This window comes from Tubulanus polymorphus, chromosome 4 (genome assembly GCF_964204645.1).
Source record: "Tubulanus polymorphus chromosome 4, tnTubPoly1.2, whole genome shotgun sequence".
Lineage (NCBI taxonomy): Eukaryota > Metazoa > Nemertea > Palaeonemertea > Tubulaniformes > Tubulanidae > Tubulanus > Tubulanus polymorphus.
This window is the reverse complement of record NC_134028.1, coordinates 18,504,410-18,531,572: the sequence shown is the minus strand read 5'-3', so window position 1 is coordinate 18,531,572 and position 27,163 is coordinate 18,504,410. Positions and strand designations below refer to the sequence as shown.

At 37.8% G+C, this 27,163-nt stretch overlaps 2 protein-coding genes across 7 annotated transcripts in view; one reads left to right on the top strand and one right to left on the bottom strand.

Annotated features, from left to right (window-relative positions):
• LOC141903109 (DNA polymerase lambda-like) overlaps positions 1-27,163 on the top strand; it is a 168,630-nt gene that overhangs the window by 48,710 nt on the left and 92,757 nt on the right. For 5 of the 6 annotated variants that reach the window (XM_074791076.1, XM_074791074.1, XM_074791071.1 and 2 more), the window contains exon 3: positions 17,906-17,983. The exons of the other annotated variant lie outside the window; for it this stretch is intronic. In XM_074791076.1, coding sequence (XP_074647177.1) covers positions 17,906-17,983 — 78 coding nt within the window. The remainder of the gene's footprint in view (positions 1-17,905; positions 17,984-27,163) is intronic. 6 annotated transcript variants of the gene reach the window in all.
• On the bottom strand, positions 1,885-5,401 carry LOC141903108 (uncharacterized). The gene is made up of 10 exons (XM_074791070.1): positions 5,192-5,401; positions 4,722-5,008; positions 4,236-4,524; positions 3,827-4,111; positions 3,480-3,723; positions 3,220-3,397; positions 2,907-3,134; positions 2,638-2,809; positions 2,398-2,543; positions 1,885-2,322 (listed from the first exon to the last, which is right to left on the bottom strand). The coding sequence occupies exons 1-10, from the start codon at positions 5,218-5,220 to the stop codon at positions 2,024-2,026; spliced, it is 2,157 nt and encodes a 718-aa protein (XP_074647171.1). The 5' UTR covers positions 5,221-5,401; the 3' UTR covers positions 1,885-2,023.

The window sequence follows — 27,163 nt, the reverse complement described above, 5'->3', positions numbered from 1 at the left end:
TTATGGAGTCGGCTATCTAATTTAGTATCTCGAACTGGGTATGTATGGCAATTTCTAAAGTCCTAGCTTGGCTTTGTCCTGTCATTGTCTTATTTTGACTACAAAATAAATTCTTTCATAGAAAAAGTAAAAGACAATGGCGCCAGCCGAGCCGGCGGCAACAACGCCGTTTTTGGACAAACGGTTGGCATTGATTTTGTTGAAGTGAGCGTTAATTGGTTCAACTCAGTTGTGACTCACTTAATTTATTTAATTTTATTGCTGTAATTAGTGTTTGCCGATGTTTTTGCTGTATATTGATACTCTTCGCGTGACAGCGCGTTCACATTAAAATCCGCGGACTAAATCAGCTGGTATGTAATCTATATATCTAACGTACATACATACACACTCAGTGCAGGACTAAGTGTATATATACACCGTTTATTCACGTATATACACACGCTGCACTATCTGTGCTCTCCTGATAGTGGGTACTAAAAATACTGTTACTGTTAAAAACCTATTTTTTTTACTGAAGTTCGCAAGATAGTGGGTCACCCAATGCACCTTTTTTTCGGGGGCTCGCGTTTTGAATAATTCATTCTACAACCGCTGCATATTTCCGGGGGGACTTAGGTAAATTCTTTTTTGCCCTTGAAGTGGCATCATTAAAGGACTACTGAACACTATTCCAATATGCATCGTATTTTTCCACTATACTGTTGATCAAGTAACACATATTCCATATTGACTCCTAAAAATATTTACATGAAGTTTTTTTAACCAAAAAAATTAACTTTTGTAAGATCTCCGCTGTTTTGTTTACTCTGACCACGTGTAATGAGCAGGTCACGTGAGTAAACGTCAGCGCGAGAAGTTACTTTGTAAAAAAACATGGCGGATACAATTAACAACATAAGCAACAGTGATGAAAGTTCAGAAGATTCTTCGTCAGATAATAATTATATTGAAAGGGAAGACAGTGAGTCGGGCAGTGAATTATCTGTGGAGACTGTAAACGTGGCAGAACCAATTCTAGATCCATATTTATATGAGCCAGATGCATCCGACTCGGAAGAGGGCGACCGACCTGATGACAGGCCGGATAGACTGAATAGATTAGACGTGGATCGCCTATGAATGGTAATGAATAACTATTGTTTAAAAAAAATTATTCATAATAAGGTCAAATATTTTATTCACGGCATTCCTAAGAAAAAGTATTGTCTAACTAACCATACACTTTTATTACAACGTGGTAGGCCTATTACTCACTGCTCACAATAGGCCTATGTTATTGTCATCGAACTCAACAATAGTTGTTGTAGTACGTTACTCGAGCGAGGCGTAGCATACATCTTTGTGTTAGCTAGTTTCTAGGGATGTTTAACTTTCAATTTGCAGACTGAACGTGGTAATTCAAAATCATTTTCTCTTTCCTAGGTGTCATTGCTCTCATTGCCAGATATTGGACACTGAGCCAGAGTGTATCTGCTGCCATGAGGTTCCCGAGGTCAAAAATAAATTAGACCAGCTCAATGCAAGACCAGGAGACGACCATTTCACTTGCATGACTGATACGCCATCATTTCAGTCAGTGTGTTTGGATGTTTCGGTGCTGGAAACAGCGTGGTATGGGTTTCGTTCGCAGTATGGCCGTAAAGCGTTTGAGGGACCTTTACCAGACAAATATAGGCACATTGCATATAGACAGTGTGTTCGATGGTGCTGGGGATTCTGCGGCAAAAACAATAGAGTTATATTGCCTGCATGTATCGTGTCATGCATCAGGGCACATTTCCCAAAAGAAGATGTTCTCGAAGAGGATCAGCAATTCAGAGGATTCCGTCTACCTCCATTAGAAAACTAAAACGCAATTTTTAGTTGCAATGTATAAAATATTTTATTAATTTACAAGAATAAATGATTTGTATATATTTTGCATTAAAAAAGTTGTCAATCATGTCATCTTGAGCCGAGTAACAAGGAATTCAAATAACTACAATGATAGCTATAACAGCAGTAAATAGTCAAGTGGTTATTAATTGTCAACCAAGTCACTTTCCAGAACCTCGCGAATCACTTCATCAATAGATTCGGTGTTGACAGTCAGTTTTCGAAATCGCTTTTTAGGTTGAGTAGCGAGGACAGTTGATTTTGATTTTCCTTTGACCTTTTCGGTAACCTTCTTGAATCTTGATGTATGGTAGATTACCGCTTCATCCTTAACTACCCTTTTGCGATCCGCGATCAATGTGGCTGGTACATTTATTTTAGAGGAATCATGCGGGCGTCTCTTTATGTTGTTAAAAACTTCTGCAAAGCATAACTTGACGTAATCTGAAAAAAAATTTTTTTTAATGAAGCCGAGTAATTTTTAGTAAATAATATCACACTTTGTTAGGTTCAGCCTACCATGAGTGGTTTTTGTCAGAATTTTTCTTAAAACGTGACCATCTTTATACTTTGGATAGTGCACCTGCCATCGCTGATTACCAGTCTTCGTTTCAGCTTGAATTCGTTCAGAATTTTCGTTATAGTGAAGTATTGCTATACAGATCCTAATGGAATTTGAAATGAAGATAGAATGATAATGTACCAGGTAGAACAATGATGTGATTTTGTAAATTCATATTTGTACATGTATTTACATACCTACTGAGCATTCCGACGTAAGAGAAATGTATCATCTTAGGGGCAAAATGATTTAAGATGTTATGAAAGCATTCAATACTGCTGGTTTGTCCATAGCTAGACATATTGGATATCTGATTAACTGTCCGCGTGTTAGTTGCAAGATTCTCAAATTCAGATGCAACATTGGATCCTAAAAAATTTAAAGATCAATAAATCAAAATGAAAACAATTATTTACACTTAATTATCTAACCGGGTAGCTATTAAATAGAGAATAGAAAAATATACCTGGAATTAACCATTTCTTTTTTTTAGAATATGATGCGTGGAGACAGTTCTCATGATTATTTTGAACATGCTGTATGCATGTCAGCCATTTCTGTTTTATTGTCTCGTGGTCTCCTGATTCTGAGGATTGGGCACACCAGTACAAATGGACTTTGATATTGGGTATCCACTCTTTGATAACCTCCATGTCTTTTTGCTTTCCTAGGCGTTCAAGTTTTCTTGTGACCGCTTGACAGATAAAATGATAAACAAAACGTAGATCTTTGTGAACAAGCCTTAAGAAACCATTTACAAAATTGTGTTACTTACGCACCTTTGACACAATGCCAAGTATCATAGTAATGTGGAATTTTCCAAGTGTCGCGTGCCCATTTTCTAACGGACAAATGCATATCAGTTACGAGAGCTGTGATTTTGAATTTCTTCAGTTTTTCTGCGCATCTTTTTAAGCCTTCTAGTTCCATCGCATTTGATGATGTCACTTCATTTGACTGAATTATACATTAAAAAAACAGAATACCTAAAAAACGAATCCACATTCATAAACCCTGAATAACTGCAAGGCATACTTACTTGGACTAACTCAGAAGTTATTATTTTATTGGTCTCCAGATTCATTATCGAGTATGAGCAGTACTTTGCCGAGTGGCCAGGTGAGTCACAGCGTCCATCTCCTCCTATCAACAGTGGAGATGATTTGAGACTATCAAGCATAGTCTCGCGTTTCCTTTCCCAAACTTGTCGTATAGCTGCATGGATGTATTTCGAATGATGGTTATACACTGTTCGCGTTGAAAGGCACTGAATTTTTATGAAGCTGGATTGACAATGAATGTTTGAAATTATATATTGAAATGTATTTTTAAAAAGTCGATGAAAATTAAGGCACAATTTGATGACAAGCATTGGTTTCAACTTACTTAAACAACCTGATCACCTTTGCTGTTAGGCTTCCTGTCAGTAGTATTCCAACACTCAATAATATACTGGTAACGGGAATACCCTTGATGGATGGCTCACTTTTCCATGTGGTCCTGTGGTTACACAGCTTACACTGGGTTCTAACTGTCAGACAGGTAGAAGACACACTCTTCGAGACAAGATTTTCACCCTTGCAGATACTGCAGAATTGAAATAGTATCAGCAGAGCAGACTGATAAACAATAAACTTGGTCTGATCCTGAAAATCAACGTCATCTTCATTCCTGCAAGTAAAAATACTTCTATAATTTCACAGATCTTAGTATTGATCTCTCGACAAAATCAAATACAAATTTCTATGTCATGATATCTAACTTGAGGGTAGGCTACATGTAATGATCATCTTACTTCATTTCTTCAAATTTCAAACTTTCTTCTTGAAATTCATCATCCGATTCAGTCTCCGTGTCGCACTCTGGACGATATTCTTCATCAGAATCTGTCTTGTTTGATGAGACACTGCTCTGACTAGCCTTTCTGTATCGCTTCTTGGGTCTTGTCTTTGGGGATAGAAGGGAACATTGAACCCCACGTGAGGTGCGTCTGATTTTGTAGCTTTTGATTTTCGGTTTTGAATATTTTGGGAAATGTCGACGTTGACAAAAGTACTTAGGTTTCCATTTGAGAGTTTGGATTGCTGAAAAAATATTTTTAAATAATAATGATTAAATTCAATTCAATTTCTATAATCAACAAATGAAATATGAAATTAAAAGTATATTTTTGAATAATACTGATCAAATCTAATTCAATTTCTATAATCAACAAATGAAATATGAAATTAAAAGTAGGTAGGCAACTATCTTATTCATGATTTCGAATGGATGTAATTACCTTTACTAGATGTGATAGGTTCAGTTTGAACAGCTACAGTTTCCCACATCTTATCGAGATCGCCATCACCATCAATTTCAAAGTCAATACTTTGAAGCTCTGGTTCAGCTACACTTGGTTGAGTCGCATCATTGACCATCGCTAGCCTCCGTCTCTTTTCAAAAGCTGAACGTCCTTTCTGCATCTGCGGACTCAAAAAATCTGCTTTCTGAGGCGAGTCAACAGAATTCGACACAACAGAATCATTGAGATGCAAAGTTGGTACAGAATCTTTCTTTAATCGAAGACTGAAGTGAAAAATGCATCATAATAGTCAGTTGTTTCCAAACTAATTACAAGTCGCCTGATTATACATGACACACTTAGGCCCAGGTCACTCGAAAGTGAAGAATTAAATATGATTTGTTTCAAAAACTGTAGAATCAAGGTATCAGTTTATTTTATGGGATTGATGTTTTTAATATACAAACCTATTAGCAAAACCAGCATTGTACTCCATGTAATTGTCGAAGGCCTCCGTTGTGAAATGTTTTCTACAGAGCACACTTGATGACGAAGGCTTCCATTGTGCTCGCTTTGTACTCACAAAAGCAGTCCATACTCTAGCAATATTTGGATCACGCGGCCATTTGTATAACAAGGAATCTTGTGTACTACAATTGTAGTACACACAACGCCGTGGCATAGTTTAAAATCGTTTTAAAATCTTTTTATAATCACTTTATCTCCTGTTGTTATCGCAATCTGAACGAGGCTGATAATACTTCCGGGTTCTCAACGTCTCGCGCTGACGTCACCACAGGGGATTACCCGAGATTGCTGAGCATCGCGACTACGTATATTTTGGTTTGCCGTAGCAAGAAAAAACCTCTTAAAAGTATTCGAAATGAAAACAAATATACCTAAGGTCATTAGATTATCATTTATTACATCTTACTGGATTGATTCAAGGGAAAAAACAAAATTGTTCAGTAGTCCTTTAAATTGCTGTTTTCCAGTAAAAGGACTTTTGTCTATCGGAGCACAGGCCTCATCATTTCCACTTTTTGATTTATTTTGTTCCTTTTTTGTTTGTTTTCTATTATGATCTTTTTCGCGCACGCGTCGCAATTTCTGCGCTGACCATCTGGCACGCGCCTCGCGTTTCTTTTGACACCAGTATTCACGTTGCTCATTTACTTTGTTTCTTGTTGCAGCATTATTTTTTACAGATGTTTTCTTTTGAGGTGTTTGATTCAAAACTATTCTTAGTTTTTTTACTGTTGTTTCATTTTTTTCACTTTTGCGTCTTTCACGCATTTTCCTATTTCGTTCTCGAGCCAATTCATTTTCTCTAGCTCTTTTCGCTTTAGCTTTATTACGTTGTATTGATAGAGTTAATCTATCGGTGTATAACAACCAGCTGATTACCTTAATACATACACCAGTGGCTGCTGTTAAATCGTTTGGTTTCCAGTTATTTACCCTTTCAATACCACATAGTGTCTCTGCTGCTGTACCAGAGGGAATTTAGGGGTTTAAAGGGGTATATTTGAAACTTCATAGAATAGTTACCAAGGTATCTGACACAGAAAATATATATAGCATGTTGTTGATAACTTATGGGCCAACAATGTAGACATAAATAATTTTGATATAAGTGAACTTGAGGTCAAGGTCACATACTCCAAGATGGCCGCCATGAAAAAAATTCACGAAAAAGTTTCAGATAAGCTGCTCTGTATCCCAGCAAAATGCACTGATCTATTCAATTCCAACTGAAATTGTATGCCATATATCCTTACTTAATGTAGTAAAAATTTCAAAGCAATAGAACAACTAAAAAATTTATTTTTCCACTCATTTACCAGCTTCTCCACCGATATGTCGGAAGGACGGATGTAAGGGGTTTCATTGGGGTATAATTTCAGGCCTCAGAAAATTGTTACCTATGTATTTGACACTGATACATTGTATACCATGGTGTTGATAACCATTGGGCTTACATATAAGACAAATTATTGGATATAAGTGACCTTGAGGATGGACAGTTTCTTGTTCTTCATTATTGTTATTGGTGTCCGTTGCCATGACAAACCTATCAACAGGGTCTAAAAAAAATTATCTGATCTCATTTTCATCATCAAAATCATTGCCGGCACTATAAACCTATTTTCTGACTAAGTCTCATCATCTGAACTGCTGCTGTCATATTCGTTGTCACTCTCAATTTGTTCACTTCCAAATTCCAAGTCACCAGCATCACTGTCAGCATCATATACGAGCTGCTGAACCGTTTCATCCAGCCAAATTGTTTTTTCCTGGCTGTTGCCATCTTGGATTTTATGCAGATGGCAGCACCGGCTGATACTGATAGATATACCCTTCTAGAAGAAGGGTTAAGTGATACCGTATCATAGGGTACGGTTATGCTAGCTTGCCAATTTGTACCGTATGCCATACGGTATTGTAAGGGTTAAAACTGTGTTTTTTTTTTACTGGTGAGTGTCCGCATAATGTAAGCTGGTGGCTCATTTTCAGTGTTTACAACATTCCTTGTTTTGGCTGTGATAAAATGTACTTTGGAGAAACTGGTCGTGATTTAAAAACTAGAATTTCGGAACACAAAAAGGATATAATAAATCAAAAACCGGCTAGTGGCGTAGCCAATCACGTTTGGAACACTGGTCATTGTTGTAATTTTGATAAAGCCGAAATTATCTATACTTCGAGCAATTACACTAAACGCCACATAGTTGAGTCTGCCCTAATTACTCGTCACTCGATATTAGTACCAATTTAGATAATGGCTTTTCTCCTCACAATTCCCTTCTTTCTAAGTATATTACTTCATGCTTTGCCAAACACCAATTAGTTACTCACTCACCAATTTACTCAATTAACCTGTTCTCCTCTGTATGTATACCCCTGTTTTTAATCAATATCTGACACCGTACGATGATCTCTAGTGTATGATCGAAACATCGTGTTCCTATATTTTTAGATTGTTTCAATAAATAAATTCTCGATTTTAGATTTCTTTTAATTTTCAAATAGTTGGTTTTTATCTTATCATCTGTTCACCATGTTTGAGTGTGGTTACCGTACCATTTCATAGGGTATATGATCATTTAAGAATTGTCTTTGGATTTTGAACTCTTACAATTGTATACTGTTGCTACTGTTGGATATGACATGGTAAACGTATTAGCGCTATGTACAGTGAAAAAAATGATGTTTATTTGATCGATTATACATAGGCTATGCTAGTAGCCACACGTGCTTCATAAATAGCTCCACCGCGGGTTATATGTGAACTATATGCACGCAAGTGAAGGATAAATGACTAATTGACAGTTAATTAGAGTATTTTTTTTTGGTCAGACAGATCTAAGGTGTTATATATACACTTCAATTTCTTCCTGTTAAAATATCACGGAAAGTACAATTTTGATAGCATTTGCCCTGGAAAATCTCAGAATCACTCTTGTCAACTCGAATTAAAACTCAATATGACACTGTATTAGTGTACCATCTGTACTAGTACGGTGTCATAAGCCGGGGAAACAATGAGTTTGTTCAACGTAACCCTAATACATAAGACCTCGATAATTATTTTGAAAATGTTTTCTGGTTTGAAAATTTAGGACTACTGTAATATTTTTGAAAATACTGGTAAATTTGGACATGTGTTCAGCAAAAGATAAAAGGCAGCTCTGTTTTCATGTTTATCTTGCACTTATCCACATACAAGTCAACATTCAATACAAGCTCACGAATAATTCCCATTAATTCAGAACAGATACAGTAAGTGACCTTCTTCCCCTAGAATGTCAACAGGTTTCAGGTTTAAACTTATTTTGTCAACTTTCAGTTTATGAGAGGAAATATATAGTCAATGTTCGTTGTACCACCATCCTTGATACTGCCTAATTCACCTATTGCCAAGAATTTCCTTATGCACAGTTAATTTTGTACCTATCCATCCGTTTGTCTGTAGATGACCTCCAGTTTTTTTGGAAGTTTTAAAAACGCTTAAATGTAATTTCTTCATATTTGGTTTACACATGTTTCTACCATGGCTGACTGGTAGCCATTGTCATTCACCAAAATATGCACTTTTTACCCATTTTTAGGCCCGCACTAATGAAATATAGTGAATTTAAATCACATGGTTTCCAGAGCCTTTGACTGTGCAACTGAGCATATATTCATAGAAATCATTCATGAAAGCATTATCCATTCTTCAAATTCTATGAAGCTGAATTTTTTGAAAAAGGGCTTTGCTTAAATTTATATGCGCCTTTGTGCGAAAATCTGAACGCAAAAGACCTGTTTTTAAAATCTGTTTTAAAGAGCAAATCAGAAAGCAAAGCCTCCCTTATGATTGGCTAAGCCCCAGGGATCAGCAGGTGTTCACGTGAACCCGCGGTATCGTCTACTGTTATATTTTTGGGTTTTGTTTTAAGATTTAAAATTGTATTTCATGGTCGATACAGAAAATATCATTGACAATTGTGCTAAGTCTGGGAAAAAAACCTTTTTCTCAAATTGGATGGATGACCTTGATATGCTAATTAGTTATGTGCTCAAACTGCAAATTCAATCAGATTTTTTTCTGCAAAAAAAGCAAAAATCAAATTCAATTTTACTTTATTGACCAGAAACATCAAATCCAATTCAATTTTGTGTTATTGAACACATTTTAGAAAATGCACTTCTATTCTGCATTCCAATCAATAAGACCAAGGGAGAAGATTTATCTGAGGTTTTTGTTCCTGCCAGCTCCAGTCGCTGTATGTGCTAATTATGAAAACACAATTGTATTGTGTTATTTATAGATAATGACTCTGAGCTGTGAGTGTATTTTGACAAATAAAGCCCACAGAATGCATCATTTCCCTTTTTAGCAAACCTACGGTTCACTTCTTATGCCAAGGGTCTAGTTGGTCTTGTGCCAATATTGCTAGAAAGTGATGTTAACAAGCCACATTTTGAAACGGTGATAGACCCGTTCGTATTTCTTGTTGCAGATGATTCAAATAGCCTGACACTCATTGTGCGAATTTCGTTGCGATGTGATTGATCTAAGCTGTAAAAATTTAGATAATTAGAAAATTTCCTTAGCTTTAATATAGTTTGACATGACCTGGAATGACGTAAGTCATGAATAATCATTAGCAGATGCGCATGCGCTTAACACTGTGTAGAATGATAGGTGGATCCTCGCTAAAATAGATCCATTTTGTAAAATATTAAGCTGTGTATTGACGATTACTGTTAAAAAAACAAATGGCGGTAAAGCACGTTACGTTTTTATACTTTGGTCACTGACTCTTGAAATAAGAGTACCGTCAACGTCAAGATACTCGAAGAAACCGTAGCGTATTAACTTCCACCAGTCGTCGGGTATGGTACATGTACGAGGGAGGTAGGTAAGTCTTCAGTTTCTCCTGATGAATTAACGAATCACAATGTATATCCAATAAAAAGGCCTTCATTTTTTCATGACTGGACCTCGTTTGTAAAAAAATAATGCCTGCTGAATCAGAATACAAACTTCTTTCAGCTATATCGTTTGCTACTATAGGTTATTAGGAGAAAAAAATAATCATCCACCCCTCCACTTTTTACTCATTTGGATTTGCTGGCCTTGCGATTGATGATGGCGGCACCAGCTTGCCAATTGAGAGCTCTCCACATTTTCGGCTTTCCCTGAAGCTATTTTAATAGCGAATGTGCGATTACTGAATTATTTCCGAAAAAAGTTATAACAACACAATTAAAGACCTGATTTAGCGATATGAACGGTGGGTTTGAATTGCTTTGTCTTCTTATCCGTCGCTACAATGCGTGTTTGTGCATGAAAACAGTTTCTTCAATGATTTTGATAGAACATTGCACAGGCGTTTAAAACATTTCTTGAGGGTGGCAAGGCTGAAATTGGGAGATGATACGAACGAACTTAATATTTAGCGTAATTTAGCAACTCGCGATATTTGGTCATTAGGGCAATGGAATACAGAAGCATCAGTAAAACATATATTTTCTCTTTTTTACCTTCAGGGCCTCTTGTTTAGGTAATGATCTGGCGAGTAGCAGTCATTAAACTTATAACAAAAATTGCGACGTTCACGGGAAACCATAACCTAGATACATGTACGACGGAACATCTGAACTATTCAAGATTCAAGTTATTGTAAAAAAATTAGCTTGTTATTTTGCAAAAAAATAAAACATTTCATTTTATATGAAGTGTAACCTCTCCATCTCACAGTTCTTTGTCAACTTAGCTTTGATTATTACCCCCCTCAACCCCAATTTCAAATGCAAAGTTCAATGTTACCACAGGATTGACTGGTAAGATTAAAAATGCCAGACTTAATCTCTCGATGAGATCTTCCTGACCAATTACTGATTGGGACCAGGTCAGCAGCCACTTCTTTGAAAGCATATTTCGCTTTCTTCCTTTTACTTCTCAGATTATCATGTCGGTGAGCTTCTGGGCCATTGGTACTTTATTGTTTTCTTTTTTTGGGTTTGCCAACCCATCTATGGCATCGTCGTCATGTTTGTCTGTCTGTCTGTTTGTAGATGTTTCGTTATGACATGATTTAAGCTGTTAGTGTGGACTGATTATTCTGTAAATTAGCACATATATTCTGCACTCGATGTAGATGGTGCAGCTTGGTTTATATTTGATTCTGATGTTTATAAGTGCTCAAATTTGGTTATAGATTAATCAACGTTACTTGTTAGTTCAAGCCGTTGTAGGGCGTTGCCACAATACACTCGCATGTAATACGGAACACGTACATAGAGATATTGATCGTACGCGCTGATCAAGTCTAATGCCTCGCCATCAGCACCTTTAATGAGTACGGGAGCTTCAATCAAAGTCGCGAGAAATATTGGTGACGAATTCAAAGTTTTATTACATATTCCACTAAACAAACAGCTTTTTGATGAAAATATTATTTAACACCATATAATGTCAGCGCACCAGGGCCCACCAGCGTTTTTGCGGGTGAAAACCACACCCAGTAATACAGAGATCCGTAGTCTGAGCAACACTGAAAACTGTTCTTAAGTAATTAGATATGGTATAAAGTGTCATCAGTTTAACTCGTTTTTATGTCCTTACATTAGGAATTGTGTTCGGAGCCCGATTATCTGTATCTAGTTGGCAACACTGATGATTTTGATTTTTTTCTAGTGCATGAGTCGATAGCATTGTCAGCAATATCGCGATAACCGTGTATAAATTTTTAGTAATAGATAATGCTTCCCACGGAGCAGATTAGTGTTTTTGTCGCGTACACAGACATGCATCAACAATCCCACATTTGAATTGTTGAATGGTCTTGCGAAGACGTGTCACATTTAAAAACGTTTTTAGCTTAGGCTTAAATTGCTTTACCATTAAAAGTTATGCTACTTTAAAACTATTGAAAGCCACATTCACTTGGTGGACTTGATTTCAACAGTAACTGGCTGGCCTGGTTTAATATGTACTTCCGAAATTTGAAAAACTTCCTGCTAAGAATTGTACGTAGTTTATGCTAAGTTTTAAAGTTTTAGTTGTTTTATGTCATTGTCTCACAGGATCAAAATTTTTCAAGTCCAAAATTCCCATAATTTATCTTGCGTAACTGTCATTCTTAATAAAAATAATAATAATAATAATGATAATAATAATGATAATAATAATAATAATAATCGTCTCTTATATAGAGCACTATTCCAGGGACGAGGTCCATGTTCACTGCGCCGTCTCTCCATATGCCCTCACAAATAAAAAGGACTTCAGGGAAGGTTTGAACTGATCGATATTGTCTATAAGTTTGATTTTGTGTGGTAACAGATTCCACAATTTAGCACCATACACTGTGAATCTCCTATCACCAAGACATGATTTTGTCCTCCTTAAATCAACGACTAAACCAGATGACGATCTGGTGGTTCTCGCAGACTGTTTCAGAACAATGAGGTCTTTAAGGTATTTAGGAGCTGCACCATGGATACACTTAAATACTTGAAGTGCAATCTTATAGTCAATCCTTTCTCTGACTGGCAACCAGTGAAGCTCACGTAATGTTAGTGTGATGTGTTGAAACTTCTTAACCTTGCACACAACTCGTGCAGCTGAGTTTTGCACACGTTGGAGTGGAGCTAACATGTTGCTGGGAAGGCCAGCTAAGATTCCATTATTACAGTTGAGTCGCAATGTTACAAATGCATGTATCAACTGCTCGGTACTCGACCTGTCCAGCTATTTTCTAAGGCGGCCGATACGGTACAGATTTGCAAACGCCGATTTGCGAACAGACTTTACATGCATGTCCATTTTCACATGTTTATCAGTAATGACACCGAGATCTTTAACATCGTCTGACGTTGGTATCCAAACACCATCAACACAGATACCAGTCACGGAACCGATTCTATGCGACGATACTAGATTAACAACATCAGTCTTCGGAGCATTTAGGGATAGTTAATTTTGAACAACCAACTCTTAATCTCACCGACCCAGTGTTCTACAGTCGAAACCATTTCCATGGTCTCTTTCCTATCTCTGCACTTTGCAGCAGACTCAAGTTGATTGTCATCTGCATATAGTTGGTACTGGACATCCTTTTTACGCATCACATCACCTAATGGGATGGTATAAATGGTAAAAAGTATAGGTCCGAGCACGGACCCCTGCGGAACTCCGCACTCTACAGGTGTAGGACGTGAACATTCATTAGCAACCATTACAGACTGCATCCTCTCAGACAGGTTAGAGGCAAACCACCGTAGTACAGAGTCCTTCATGCCGCAGGATCTCCCGAGCCGATTTAACGATATTCTGTGATCGACCGTATCAAAAGCAGTAGACAAGTCCAATAACACAAATAGGAACTTGTTGCCTTCATCAAGAGAACACAAAATATCATTCATGACACGAAGGAGAACTGTGTCTGTGCTATGGCCTTGTCAGTAAGCCGATTGATTGGGATCATAAAGACAATTTGAAGATAAATGCCTTGTGAGGCGAGACGCAATAATCCGCTCGATTAATTTCGACAGGTATGTTAGATTTGAAACTGGACGATAATTAGCGAGACCTTCCTTGACCAATGTAGGCTTCTTTAGAATTGGCTTCACTAAAGCAGACTTCAATGCGGTTGGCATTCGACCAGATGATAATGATGTGTTTACTATTCGCATAAGAACAGGCAACAGCAGATCAACACACTTTTTTATCTCGGGCGATCCCGAGATGTTGTAATGGGTCCAAAAATCGAATTTTTGCTGACAAATGAGGTTATAACTTTTACACAAAGTCATGCAATCTACTATGTTTATGCGCAAAATGTAGCTTGATCATGCGGCTAAAATCTGTTGGAAATAGAATTTTGAATATCGCGTACATTTAAGAGAAATCGACGAATTTGTGGCGATTTTTCAAGAGATTTCAAGGAGCATTTTGTTTCATAAAACGGCTAGAAGGCCGACGTACAACGTTACATTGAAGTAAAATAACTGCTCCCTGCGTTAGGCTGAGCTCCCGCTGTCAATCAATGTAAGGGCATATTCGATTGACGCAGACAAACCGGTCTTTTAATCTTCTCATCTATTAATCTGCTCGGTTCTAGTTTCTCATTTCCCAGTCATGGGAGAGTCTTATATGTTTATTTTTAATTTGATAGCCGTAGTATCGATTCCGTCTCTCCATATCTATTTCATTATGCAAATAACCGAAGATTCAATCGATACGCTACTTCACGGAAGATTATGCGCGCACAATCGAATAGGCCCAAACCTCGTCTCGCTTCAAGTTTTTAGTTAGCGATATTTTACTTACTATACATAGGCACGCATAATCCTTTCAGTATGATATCCTGACAATGTGTTGAATTTGATAAAACCTCACTTTGAATGCTAAAGATCACTAGAAATGTAAAAAAAACTACCAAAAATCACAAATTTAGCGATGACGCTCGAAGCAGCTAATGGATGTAATGACTGGTGCCGGGTGTCATCACTTTGTTGTTGAGTTCAAGACTCTTAAGGTGAATTTATTGCAGGCTACACTGATAAATATGCAATAATATTATGAAATAGAATTGATTTTTGAAGGACTACACTTGTAGATTCATAATAAAAATATGAAAAATACCAGGACTCGAACCAGCAATCGAAATTGGACCGTCAAGTGCTGCCACCATGTGATACCTGGCAACCAGTCTTTACATCTTCAGCCGTTGCAAAATGTTTTTTGATAATTTTAGGACACTTATAGTGATTTCTAGCCTTTGCCGTGAGGTTTTATCATATCCAACATAACGGTAGGTTATCATATTTAAAGGATTTCGCGTGACGATATATAGTAAGTAGAATATCGCTGATTGAAAACTTGAAGCGAGAGATTTTCATTGCAAATGAACTGGAACATGGCGGATTTAGGTTCCAATTTCCGGTTCTGACTAGCGCCATCAAATGATTAATCCAAGAACTTGCCGTATTGCCGTGATGACTGCTGATTAGATTTCGATGATGTTGTTCACCGAAATCAGCAGATTTTACACATCCATGAAGTGTTCAAGGAAAACCTTAAAGATGCATCAATCAGATGGCACCTATAGATTACAAAGATAACATTCTGCGCCCGAGATATTAAGATCCGTGGATCTCTTGTTCAGTAGACTTGTGGGTAATGGGTCAAGGGAGCACCCCTTTGCCGGTAACGAGAGAATAAAAGTCCTTATTTCAGCCTCTGACGCTGGACTAAAATGGGCGGCACCTCAGCGACTGATTCAGTCTCCACTGGTATCCCTTCATTGAAGTCTTGACGGATCCTGCCTATCTTCTCGTTGAAGAATAGACTAAATCTTTTAGCTAACTGTTGTGGATCAGAATGATCTGGCAGCGGGGAGACAGCATTCTTGCCAAGGAGATCATTAACTATCCGAAATAAGTCTTTGCTACAACTAGACGTGATCTTGCAACTATAAAAATCTGTTTTCGCTTTCTCTACCAAATGGCAAACTATATTCAACTGTGCCCGATAGAGATGGCGATTTATTACGATCCTTTCGCCACTTCTTCTCATTACGATGAATGGCTCTAGCTTCTCTGGTCTCAGGTGTGAACCACGGAGCTTTATCCCTCACAACAATAGTACGAGATATTTCTGGAGCATGCTTATCTACTAAAGATCTCAGGATGTTGTCATTCTTCTGCTGGTGAATATTGTTTCCCTGTTACTTGGTCAATCATTACACAAGCTATAGGCCCTCAGGGTACAGCTATCAGTTGGCCGTAAGGTTCAGTCTGTGAACAGCTTCAAAACACTTGTGTTGAATCATGGATGTGAAGTTGTACCCCATGTACTGTGGCCAATTTACTTGGCCTATGTCATGCCTTCTTGTCGATTGTGCCGAGAGCAGACTGTATCCAGTGGCCATAGTTAGTATACATACTGACGTTTTACCTTGATAGTATGGTAGTACTTGATAGTACGTGTTACCTTGATTTCATAACATAATTAAAACATGCATTGCATTACTTTCATTCACTTTTCAAGTTGAAAGCCGAAAACCATCATGGAAAGTTTGTTTCTGGTTACGAAAAGTTAAAAGGCTTGCTATAGTGCCCTCGGGGCTCTTGTTGAAGTTTTTGATGGAAATTTTGAAGACGCTTTGGTCAATCATCTTTATCTTGGGAAACCAAACGACGCAAAGTGAAACAAACAAAAAAACCTGTTTCTCCGAAAAACTGTTTTGGCCGGAAAATTCTGAGCTCTTGCAAATAAAATTGCAATGACCCTGATTGACTGGCTGTTCTTGGGATAATGGGGAGATTCTCAAAATTCCTGCGCTACTGATGTAATAACGAATGAAATGGCAAACGTTTCATTGAACCAGGTACTGTACATGTGCGAATTCCACGTGTTTTCAAGGAAAACCACTTTTCCCATGGGCGATTAATTTGTTCTAGTAGTCATCTTCTCACATAGGAAATTTTGGTTACTCAGCTTTTTGTTTGTTCTCGACACCAGGGGGAATTGCATGCATTCAACGCGCATATCACAACCGGTTCGTCAGGAAAATACAGTCAACCTCACTTAATTAGTCATTGTTTAATTCGTATAGGAATGAAAGGTCCTGATTTTTTCCTTCATTATGCACTTTAATTACCATTAGATGATTCGTAATTCATGAATTGTAGCCTTATCCACAGTCCCTTTTCTTAAAAACAATTGAAAATGCAACATGTAATTCGTATCAGAAGGAATTCTTTCCATGTCAGCTCAGACAACACTATGATACGATACATATTTAACACCTGTATGACACATTTATGCAATCTACTCTTTGCAAGCTGGAGTGGTAGTGATCTTATCACATACACTACACAATGTACTATTCTAAACAGAAAATGGCTGCCAAACACAAATATTACTTAGATTTAAGAACAAAAATATTCTGGGAAGTACGAAATTCCTTCTACAAAGTTCCTTGACCAAAATTCAGGAATAAAAAAGTGTGAGTGTCCTGATTTTTCCTTCGTTATGCACTTTAATTACCATAAGATGATTCGTAATTCGTGAATTGTAGCCTTATCCACAGTCCCTTTTCTTAAAAACAATTGAAAATGCGAAATTTATTTTGCATCAGAAGGAATTCTTTCCATGTCAGCCCAGACAACACTATAATAGGATACATATTTAACAACTGTATGACACATTTATGCAATCTACACTTCGCAAGCTGGGAATGGTAGTGATCTTATCGCATACACTACACAAATTACTACGGTCCCAAGAGATACGAATTAAGTGAGGTTGACTTTTTTTTCGTCAAAGTGAGTTCGTTCAGGATTCTGCATTATTTGGGGGTTGAAGACATGTCAAACACTGAGGTAGGGGGTCATGATTCACATTGATAGCTAAATAGTAGAACTTTCATTTTGGTAACAGTTATTCCACAACCTATGTTACTTGTTGTTCATTTGCATTTTTTAATTGAAGTCGATTTTGATCATAGTTGCCCCCATATGATAATTGTGTTTAATAGCTCTTATTTCTTCTCAACAGATTTGTAAGTCGAGCCACTGTTTAGTGTGGGCACAGGTGCTATTTGTATCCCTTAATTGTTCTACTGTTGGTCACGAGGATATATGTTTGTTAGCTGACAGACTGATGTGTTTTTCAGAAAGGGAATTGGACTTGCGCTCAGTCTTCATTAAAGACTAATGAAAATATGAATAAAGAAATCACAGCAAAATTGGAGGTAGAGTATACTTCATTCATCCTGTCATTCTGCCTATCGTCGGTTAAAAAAAATATGGCTTTAGCTGCATTCACACTAACAAAAAGTTTGGTCATTTTCGTAAGGACCAACCAAAAAGCCTGGTCCAGTTATATTCTAAATAGAAATAAAATAGAAATTGCTTTAATTGCCCAGCAGTCAGGGTGTAACTTCTAGTGAGACCATTGATAACACCTGATTTAGAAAATGTGTATGAATGTACAGTTTAGGTCTGGGTCATTCTAAATAAAATAGTTCATGGTACGTGTTGAATTAGAATAGACTAACTTAAATGTCAGTGTGTGTTGTTAATGCTACTTGTGGGCACTAACCTAAAAAGCTGGTAGTACTTTCTGTCGTTCACTTCTCTATGTAGCTGCCAAAAACTGGTGTCTAAGCATATTAATTAACCCTCAACTTAGTTCGGAACATAAACTCAAAATATAGCTGCAAAGCAGCGATAACGGGTTTTCTGGATGCATGTGAACGAAAGGAAAAATTAATTACCGGGTATTCGATGGAAAAAATAAAATGAGATGATTTGGATATTATCAGAGCAATCTTCTTTTTGGTTGAATGGTCTAACCCCAGTATAGTCCCCCGTGATTTGGAAATTCTCGGAGCCCTCCTTTATTTACTTACTAAATGACGTCACAAACTGTTATTTCGCCGGTGCTTGTTGTCTAACAATTCAATTCAATTTCGTTTCGAAGCTGTCAGTTGCCGAATCTGAATGAAGATGAATTTTATTTGACGAAATCAGCGGAAAATATATAATAATAATAATCAACAGAATTTCAAGAGGGTTTTCGACGAAAGTCAGAAAACCCTAATAAATATCCCTTGCGCTGAACTTTCCGTCGACACAAAATTTTTGACATCGTGATCTTGTAGGGTCATGTCATATCTGTTATTTTTATTGGGGTCAGGACCTCTCTTCATTTTAACATGATTGGATACCCATAGGATACCCATTTTACATTGCGCGTTGAACAGGTGCGCGTTGTTACTAGCAACTGCCTAGCGTCTTGCTACCAGGAAGAGATTATGGGAATGCGCAAGCATAATACAATCTATTTATGTGCGTTATAGATATGCACAGTCGTCGCAATAAGAAAGATGGCTTTGTGCTCGGCGTTTGAGTGAAAATTTTTGGAGGATACCACAATATTTAGCGAAACTACAGCAGATTAACTTACGGTAGCATATGATAACATTCTTTAAATATAAGGTGAATATAATGTCTAATTTCGCATAGTCACACTCTTTTCCTCCCTTTGTGAATTATACATTTAAACGAATGAAAGAGCCCATCTTCGTATCAGTCCAAATGGTTTACACGCCAAATGATGCCAAATTGTATAAAATTTCAATCAGAAAATTCATCAGTTTTGGTCAAACTATGTCCGTCTTATGGATTTTCAAAGAGAAACATAATCACCTTCTCTCAACATAATCAGTAGCCTACTCAATCAATGTTTTCTGGATCCTTTCAACTTGAAAATTCAATTCTATAATTAAGATGTAAATAACATTACATAGGCCTACATTTTTTTCTAATTTCAGATTTTATGAAAAATCGTCATAATTAACCTCTAAATTATTTCTTTTTTTCCAGACTATAGACTATATTTAAGTAACGATCGGTGGATATAGAATGTTAGGCGCAAAGCTTAATACAAATTGGTAGGTGACCTGTAAATCAGATTTTTTTTTGATTTCATTTAGGGAGCATCTCAAAATTTTAATAGTTCTGTTGATTAGAATAACTGTCTAATTGGTTTAAACCCCCCACCGCCCCCCCTTTGTTGGACCCATGCCAAAGTTGGAACTATTGATTTTCTAATGAGAGGCCACAGACAAAGATGAGACATTCTCACGAGTGTACTTTGATCACAACTTTTAATTCTCTTTTTATTCTTTTTATTGTTTTTTTTTTTAAACTTTTTTTTGATTTTAATTAAACTCTAATAGACTTTATAAAAATATCAAATATATCTAAAGTGCCAACAGACAGTTAAATCTACTGCTTGTAATATAAATATATTTGAAACTGCAATTCAATTCAATTTTATCTTTATTGCTCACAATAAATTGATATTTCGACAGTCGTGATGAATCCGCAGGTGGCCTTATCCCCCCACCCTGTTTTGAGACTCATTCTAATTGAAGTAACTCTCATAATTTTGAGATGCTCCCTTATTTGAGAGAAACATCAACAGAATCTGAGCTCCGTTTGTCGACTATGAGGGCAACACTTTAAATGTGGCCAAGGGATTGATGTGAGAGTCTGTGATTTGAAGGATAAGCGGGCGATGAAGTGGCACCAGTACTCATTAAATGGTGTATTTTGCTGGCATATAAATCATCATCTGCTAATGAACTATTGCGATCATCGCCATTACTTAACTTGCCTCATAGAACGACATTGAGGGATTATACTCATCTTTCGAATAGTGTGTCTGGTATCAATTTTTGCCTCATCAACCTAGTGAAGAATGAATTGAATTTTCATGATATGAAAGACTACCAAAATTTTGTGTCACCTGCCTGCGATGAAGTTAAGATCAAAGATGGTCTAGTTTACGTAGCCCAGAAACTGGCGAATTATCCCGATTTTGCGACTTGGGCAACTTAAACAATGAACTTGTAACTTTTTCGAATAACTACAAAGAAGATGGAGGTAATAATTGTGAAGCCGTTGCAACAAATGTAATGGCATTCATGATTTATGGGTTGTTTAATGAAATCCATAGCGTAATCACCAATTATCCATGCGTCAGTTTTGACAGTAATCAGATATTTTGGGTGATACAAAAAGTGCTGCAAGCTGTTGAACTGTGGTTTTCATTTAAAATATTTTGTTCGCGATGGTGCATCACCAAACAGATGTTTTTTTTTCCCAAACTACACCACGACATTGTACTTCATTTATCAATCAAATATATCTAAAGTACCAACAGACAGTTAAATCTACTGCTTGTAATATAAATATATTTGAAACTGCAATTCAATGCAATTTTATCTTTATTGCACCACAATAAATAGATAGTTCGACAGTCGTGATGAATCCGCAGTCAGAACCCCCTACCCCCTTTCGCGAGTTATTCTAATTGAAGTAACTCTCAAAATTTTGAGATGCTCCATTATTTGAGAGAGACATCAACAGAATCTAAGCTCCATTTGTCGACTATGCGGGAAACACTTTAAATGTGGCTGAGGGATTGTTGTGAGAGTCTGTGATTTGAAGGATAAGCGGGCGATGAAATTGCACCAGTACTCATTAAATGGTGTATTTTGCTGGCATATAAATCATCATCTGCCATTGAACTATTGCGAAGGACCAGCATTTTGCACTCCAAACCTGTATCATTGTGGATGAATCATATATTTCATATCTGAACCACCACCCGCACCTGATGAGAATGATGAGGAACAATTGGGAAAATTCTGGATGGCACAATTAAACTAGGAATTCAATGCTTAGAATTATATACAATGACTTGCGTTTGTCAGTGAGAAAGGTTTAAAGCTCTGATATTCATCTAAAATCAGAAATATGAAATTTGTCAATTCCAGTGGCTCGAAGAAGATTTCTTGCTATTCCTAGAGAACTGGCAAGGCTATAGTCTGGCTCGTGATGATTTAACAAAAGCAAAGGAGAGTCGCCTGTGCAAAAGTCTTCAAAAACTGGAAGGATTTCAAATCACCAATAATGAGTTATTTATTTGAGATGTATTTAAACTTAAAGGCCGACATCAAGTATAAAAGGCCCATCATCTGTCAGACATGACAGTATCTCTGAACCCATGGAGCAGTCAAGAGCTCCGCTTTTGAAACTGGAATTTCCCTAATATCTCTGTCAGTTAACCGATTTGGACCCTCCTTTTTGTCAGGGATATGTGTAAACATGTAATATAGTCATATCTATGGCTTAAAATTTAGTTTAAGCCCTCCTTCATGCATAAATTAGCAATTTACTTAGTGCATTCTTCAAATTTTCAAATCTTTGAATGACAAGCTGGGAGGAGTTATTCACCTCACCACAGATAGCACAGTGACCTGTAGTCATAAACCTATATAAAAAAAACAGTTGCAGCTCTCTAGTGCATAATTTTGGGGGTTAGAAAACTTTTGACCTGAAAGTTGTATCAAACTGAAAATTTATATATCATCTTAACTCCTCGTCAGTAACAATGTGTGAAAATTTCATCAAAATCGGACAAAAATTGAATAAAATACAGATTTTATGTTCAACTCCATTATTACTGGAGGAATTCTTATAAAAAAACATCTTCAAAATCAGCGAATTCTAATTAAGAAGATTACTATGACCAAAATGATATCAAACGTATACGAAAAAAGTTTTTTTTTATGAGTCACTGTGATATACTGTCGGCCTTTAAACTTAAACATAACTTACATTTACAACATGAACAACTTCAACATATAATTTTCTATATTTTAGTTCAGTCATTTGTATGCCTGACTTGAGAATTGGTGCTTAAACCTGAAGTGTAGTTCTTTTTGAGTGGGAAGTTAAGCCAAGATCCGCTGGAGATTCATTTCAGCAAACAGAGATCTTGTGGAGGCAAACATGAAAACCCGAACTCGCTCGAATTTTGGCGTAACGACAGAAAAATGCTTGTTGCTGGGTCGAAAGCAACTCTTGCCTTGTGATATGGCAACTGCCAAGTCGACGATTACTCAGTAATGGACGAAATTGATATTCGGAGAAGAAATGGAAGAAATGATCACTAAGTATGTTTATTATTTGATTTCAGCCTGTTATAAACTATGTTATGGGAAGCACTCAAGTTTTTCGAAGGCTTTTCTTCTTTGTTGTACCTGTTTTTGGTTTCAATTTCTGTTTCACAAACATGTGTGAATTGACGAATCCTTTCTTTCGAATTTGTATCTAGCAAATCTTGTTTCAACATATATGTTTTCAATTGATCACTACTAAAGGTGCTGATATGGAATTCCACGAGAATAATATTGCCGGTCACTTAGTACAGTATCTTTAAGGATTTTTTAACGTTTCCTTTCAGATTTACTGAATTTTATGTGACAAGCAGTGGGTTTATTTTCAAATTTTTAAACCCTCTCATTAACACAGAAAAGTCCACCACGATTACAAATATCAATTAGTCGTTTAGTATAGTCAAGAAATGTTGATGCACTCGAAATATCTTACAGTTCTCCAAGAGGTAAAAATTGTTGCATTATTTGCTGCCATAACAGAATTCTCCTTTTTAATTGATTTATAGCCTATGTAAAGTTTTTAAGTTGAAATGCAACATATCCAGCTACATAACGAATAACCTGTTCGTTTTTATGGTTGAAGACCATATAGGGATTGTCGCTAGTAAAAATTCTGCCGTTCACAGAAAACACCCGTAGTATCTCTACTGCCATGGATTTAGTCCCATAATGTTGTAATGATATAGAACTGATAATCTGATAAAAAGTTGTCTGTCACGCCTCATTTGCCTATATCCATGATCCTAGCTATGACTATTGTTTATCCTGTTTTACTTGTTGGTCCAAAACAAAAATCGTGATGAATTATGGAAAGTTTTGAGGCACATGAAGGGCTCACCATATCAGTGAATTGTCTAAATCGGTTTTACTCAGTAATGAAATATTATCCCCATCACTATCATCACAGGTGCTTGCGCACTTATACATTCGTAAGTATTCCATAGATACTGTGCAGTTCGTGGTTTACACTGACAGGGAGAGTATTGGTAGGGTGGTCTCTGCGGTGTTTGTCAGTCGCCAGCCCAGATTTTATTTCTTGAAAGCACTGCTAGTGAGGGATTTTCTTCATGCAATGAAAATTACCAGTAATGCCAGCCGTTATCACATATATATATACAAACTACGCCATTCAAATATGCTGTATTCTTGGGAATACGCCGAGTTAGCATGGGTAGTAGGTTAGTGTGTAGAGACAGCGGTGCTGTATACACAGCAAGATAATCTGCTGTGTCCCGCCTAAAACACAGGCCGACTCAGATTGACTGACGCAAAAAAATCAAACTGTTTGGCACGCAGGTAGTAGTGTCAACCTGATGTGTCGCAGAGCGGAATTTTCCTCGGATTGAGGTTTTATTCGTATAACTTAATTTGCTTTTCAAACTGCGTACTTCGAAAACGCGAATCAAGACGACAAGTTTCCCAGGCGTGTCACTCCACTACCTCCAGTAGCCGTGCCGCATTAACATGGCTAACCAGCATTGATCCTCGTTACGGTCAAACTGATGTACTGATCGATATCACTAATCCGGTCGAACTGACCAAACATCTAAAGAGACGAAAACAGATAGAATACAATGTATTTTAAACTTTATTTCACTACATGAAATTCACCCTACATAGCTGAAGGAAAGAATACTCATAATAGAATGATAACCACACTCAAACAAGGTCTCACACCTAATATTAATCATTATATTCCACATTAAAATATTCACCGACCAAACATCTACTCTAAAGAATGGTCCAGGTTCAGCCATATCAATACTTTACCAAACGAGCACGGTCTAGCAACATTAATCCTCAGAATACAATACATAAATAATTATAAATCTTACCTAAAGAGACGAAAATAGATAGAATACAATGTATTTTCAACTTAATTTCACTACATGAAATTCTCCCTACATGGCTGAATTTCCTAAATAGAATGACCAAAGGACCAGCTGACAGATTAATACCTCAACTTGTCATAGAGGCGTCACAATACAGTGAAACAGTTTTTAACTAATTCAATCCCAATTCCATAGAGATTGAAACCAAAAATAACTCTATTACACACTCTCCATAGTTTTTAAAAATATTGTCTCGATAGACTTCATCTAAACTACATGATAGACCGTTCTCAGAAGTTACCGAAAAATCAGAAGTTACCGATCTATAATCAGAAGTTACCGAATTCATTTACTAGCAAACAAACACGACTATACGAGGTGGTCCAATACAGGGAACAACAGGGAAATTTACTTCCCCATGTACATAAACATTCTGCATAACAATAAACTAACAATAACTATGGAGCCTTGAAATGACAGGATCCTGGGACTGCATCCGCTTTAAGTCGATTCTGGAAGGCTCATTCCAATTATCCTCCTCGGAACTGACTATTCCGGCAATCTGAATGATCGATACTCCAGAATAGAAAGCATGGATGACATCCCTATCTACTTTCCTACTCAAACTGTCAGCGTCCCACATGTTTTTCCCAGTAACGTAGTGAAGTTCTAAATCATACACAGAAAGACTCTGTAGCCAGCAGTGCCCAGTGGCGTCAAGTTTGGCATTTTTCAAAGGGTAAGCAGGATGCAAAAGGGTTGTTAAAGGGTTTTTATCTGTCTCGACTACACAGTGATGTCCATATAGATAGTCGTGAAATACATTGCATGCCCATTTCAGAGCCAAAAACTCGAGCTTCGCCACGGGATATCTGGTTTCTGATGGCTTTAAAGTTCTGCTGGCAAATCCAATCACTCGTCGCTGGCCCTGTTGTTCTTGATAAAGGACTACGCCATGTCCTGCAGTAGATGCATCCGTTCTCAGCATAAACGGCAACGAGTAGTCCGCAAAACCCAGAATAGGTGGTCGGCATAAAGTAGGTGGCCGCTGGAATACATCCTCCGATTCCGTCCATTTTTGGAGTGGTTGCTTGGACTTTCAACGAGTCTGTAGTATGTCTTTAAGTAGGTCAGTGAGCGGCTCGGCAATCTTCGAAAAGTCTTTCACAAACCGGCGATAAAACCCAGCAAAACCTAAGATCGAATGTAACTCTGCAAAAAGAGTATATATATATATTATTTCCGTCGAGTACTGTACCCTTTCCTATGGTTTTTGCCAATATTTTCTAAATTTGGATTTATCACCAATGGTTTTTCTATACGACCCGGCCCTGCGGTATTGCATTTAGCCACCGGCGAAATCCGCCATCTTTTTTCTTAGCGTTCTCGCAGTAGAACGCGTTGGATTTTTTCGCCGTAAAAATCTGGGAATTAGGATATTAGGGAGTTTTCACTATCATAACGGTGAGTCCGTTCGGTTTGGGGGTTATCCCTGGTTTCTTTTTTTCCGTAAGAATTTTATTTACAAATATAATTTGATTGAATTGAATTGTTTTGATTTGTAACAGGATAATTATGCCACCCCCTCCTAAGGGTCACCATCGTGGCGGGGAGGGATGCGGGCATTTGTTTGGCGCCTGGGACAACCACGATTCATGTGCGTCGTGCAGGCGCAAATCCGGTCAAATATGTGCAAGGAGCAATCCTTGCAATTTTTGCGTCGTGTGGTCCGAGGACCTTTGGCTTCGGGCCGATAAGGCTCTTAAACTAAGAGATCGTTGTCGAGTTAGCAGGGATTCGTCGGTTTCGGCCGATGTGCCAACCGACGTTTCTAATCCTGTTTCTTATCGTAAAGCGGAGCGGTCGCCGGTCGTTCAGGTACGATCGGCTTCCCAACTCCGTTCACCGGGGAGGAACGCTGGTTCACCGGCACCGGTCTCCGGTCATTCACAGGTCTCTGGTCGTTCACCGGTTCGGCCGGTTCAGACTACATGTTCGGAACCGAGCGCGCGCCGCGGTAGTCGCTAACGGCCCGCACCGGTTCGGTCGGTACCGGTCCGGGTCGGGCATCGGTCCGGTTCGGCCACCGGTCCGGTCCAGACGTCGTCCGGTTCGAAACATCCAGTACGTTCATCGTCTGATTCTGATCGTCGCTCCGGGGATAGAGCTCGCTCTCCCACTAGATTTAGACGCCGTGAGCGTAATAAACAAGCAAGATCTCCTTCTCGCAGATCAAGGTTTGATCGCGAGAGGGACTACGATCGTTATTGTCGGAAGTTTCGCCGTCGGTCTTCTCATCGTTCGTCGACGTCGGTTAGCGATGAAAGCGACTCTTCTAGTAGGTCGCGATCCCGTTCGAGGGACCGTCACCGAAGTCGGCATGATCGTCGGGATACTGGAAAATACCTGACTCAGAAGGATTTCCATGTATTTGAGGAGAAAATTTTAAACTTGTTATCTTCATCGCAACAAGTCGCTGCAACTTCTACAACAGGTAAGCCTATTCCTGTCCGGTTAGAAGTTCGCCAGCCCACTCAGTTTTTCGGAATTCTGACTCTGAATTCCT

What these genes read in the sequence shown, in the direction of transcription:
- LOC141903108 (XM_074791070.1), bottom strand. Translation starts at nt 5,220, where the DNA reads ATGGAGTACAATGCTGGTTTTGCTAATAG. An exon ending in AAAGAAATGGTTAATTCCAG is followed by an intron (nt 2,810 to 2,906) that starts GTATATTTTTCT and finishes TAAATTTTTTAG; the next exon opens with GATCCAATGTTGCATCTGAA. An exon ending in TCTGACAAAAACCACTCATG is followed by an intron (nt 2,323 to 2,397) that starts GTAGGCTGAACC and finishes ATTTTTTTTCAG; the next exon opens with ATTACGTCAAGTTATGCTTT.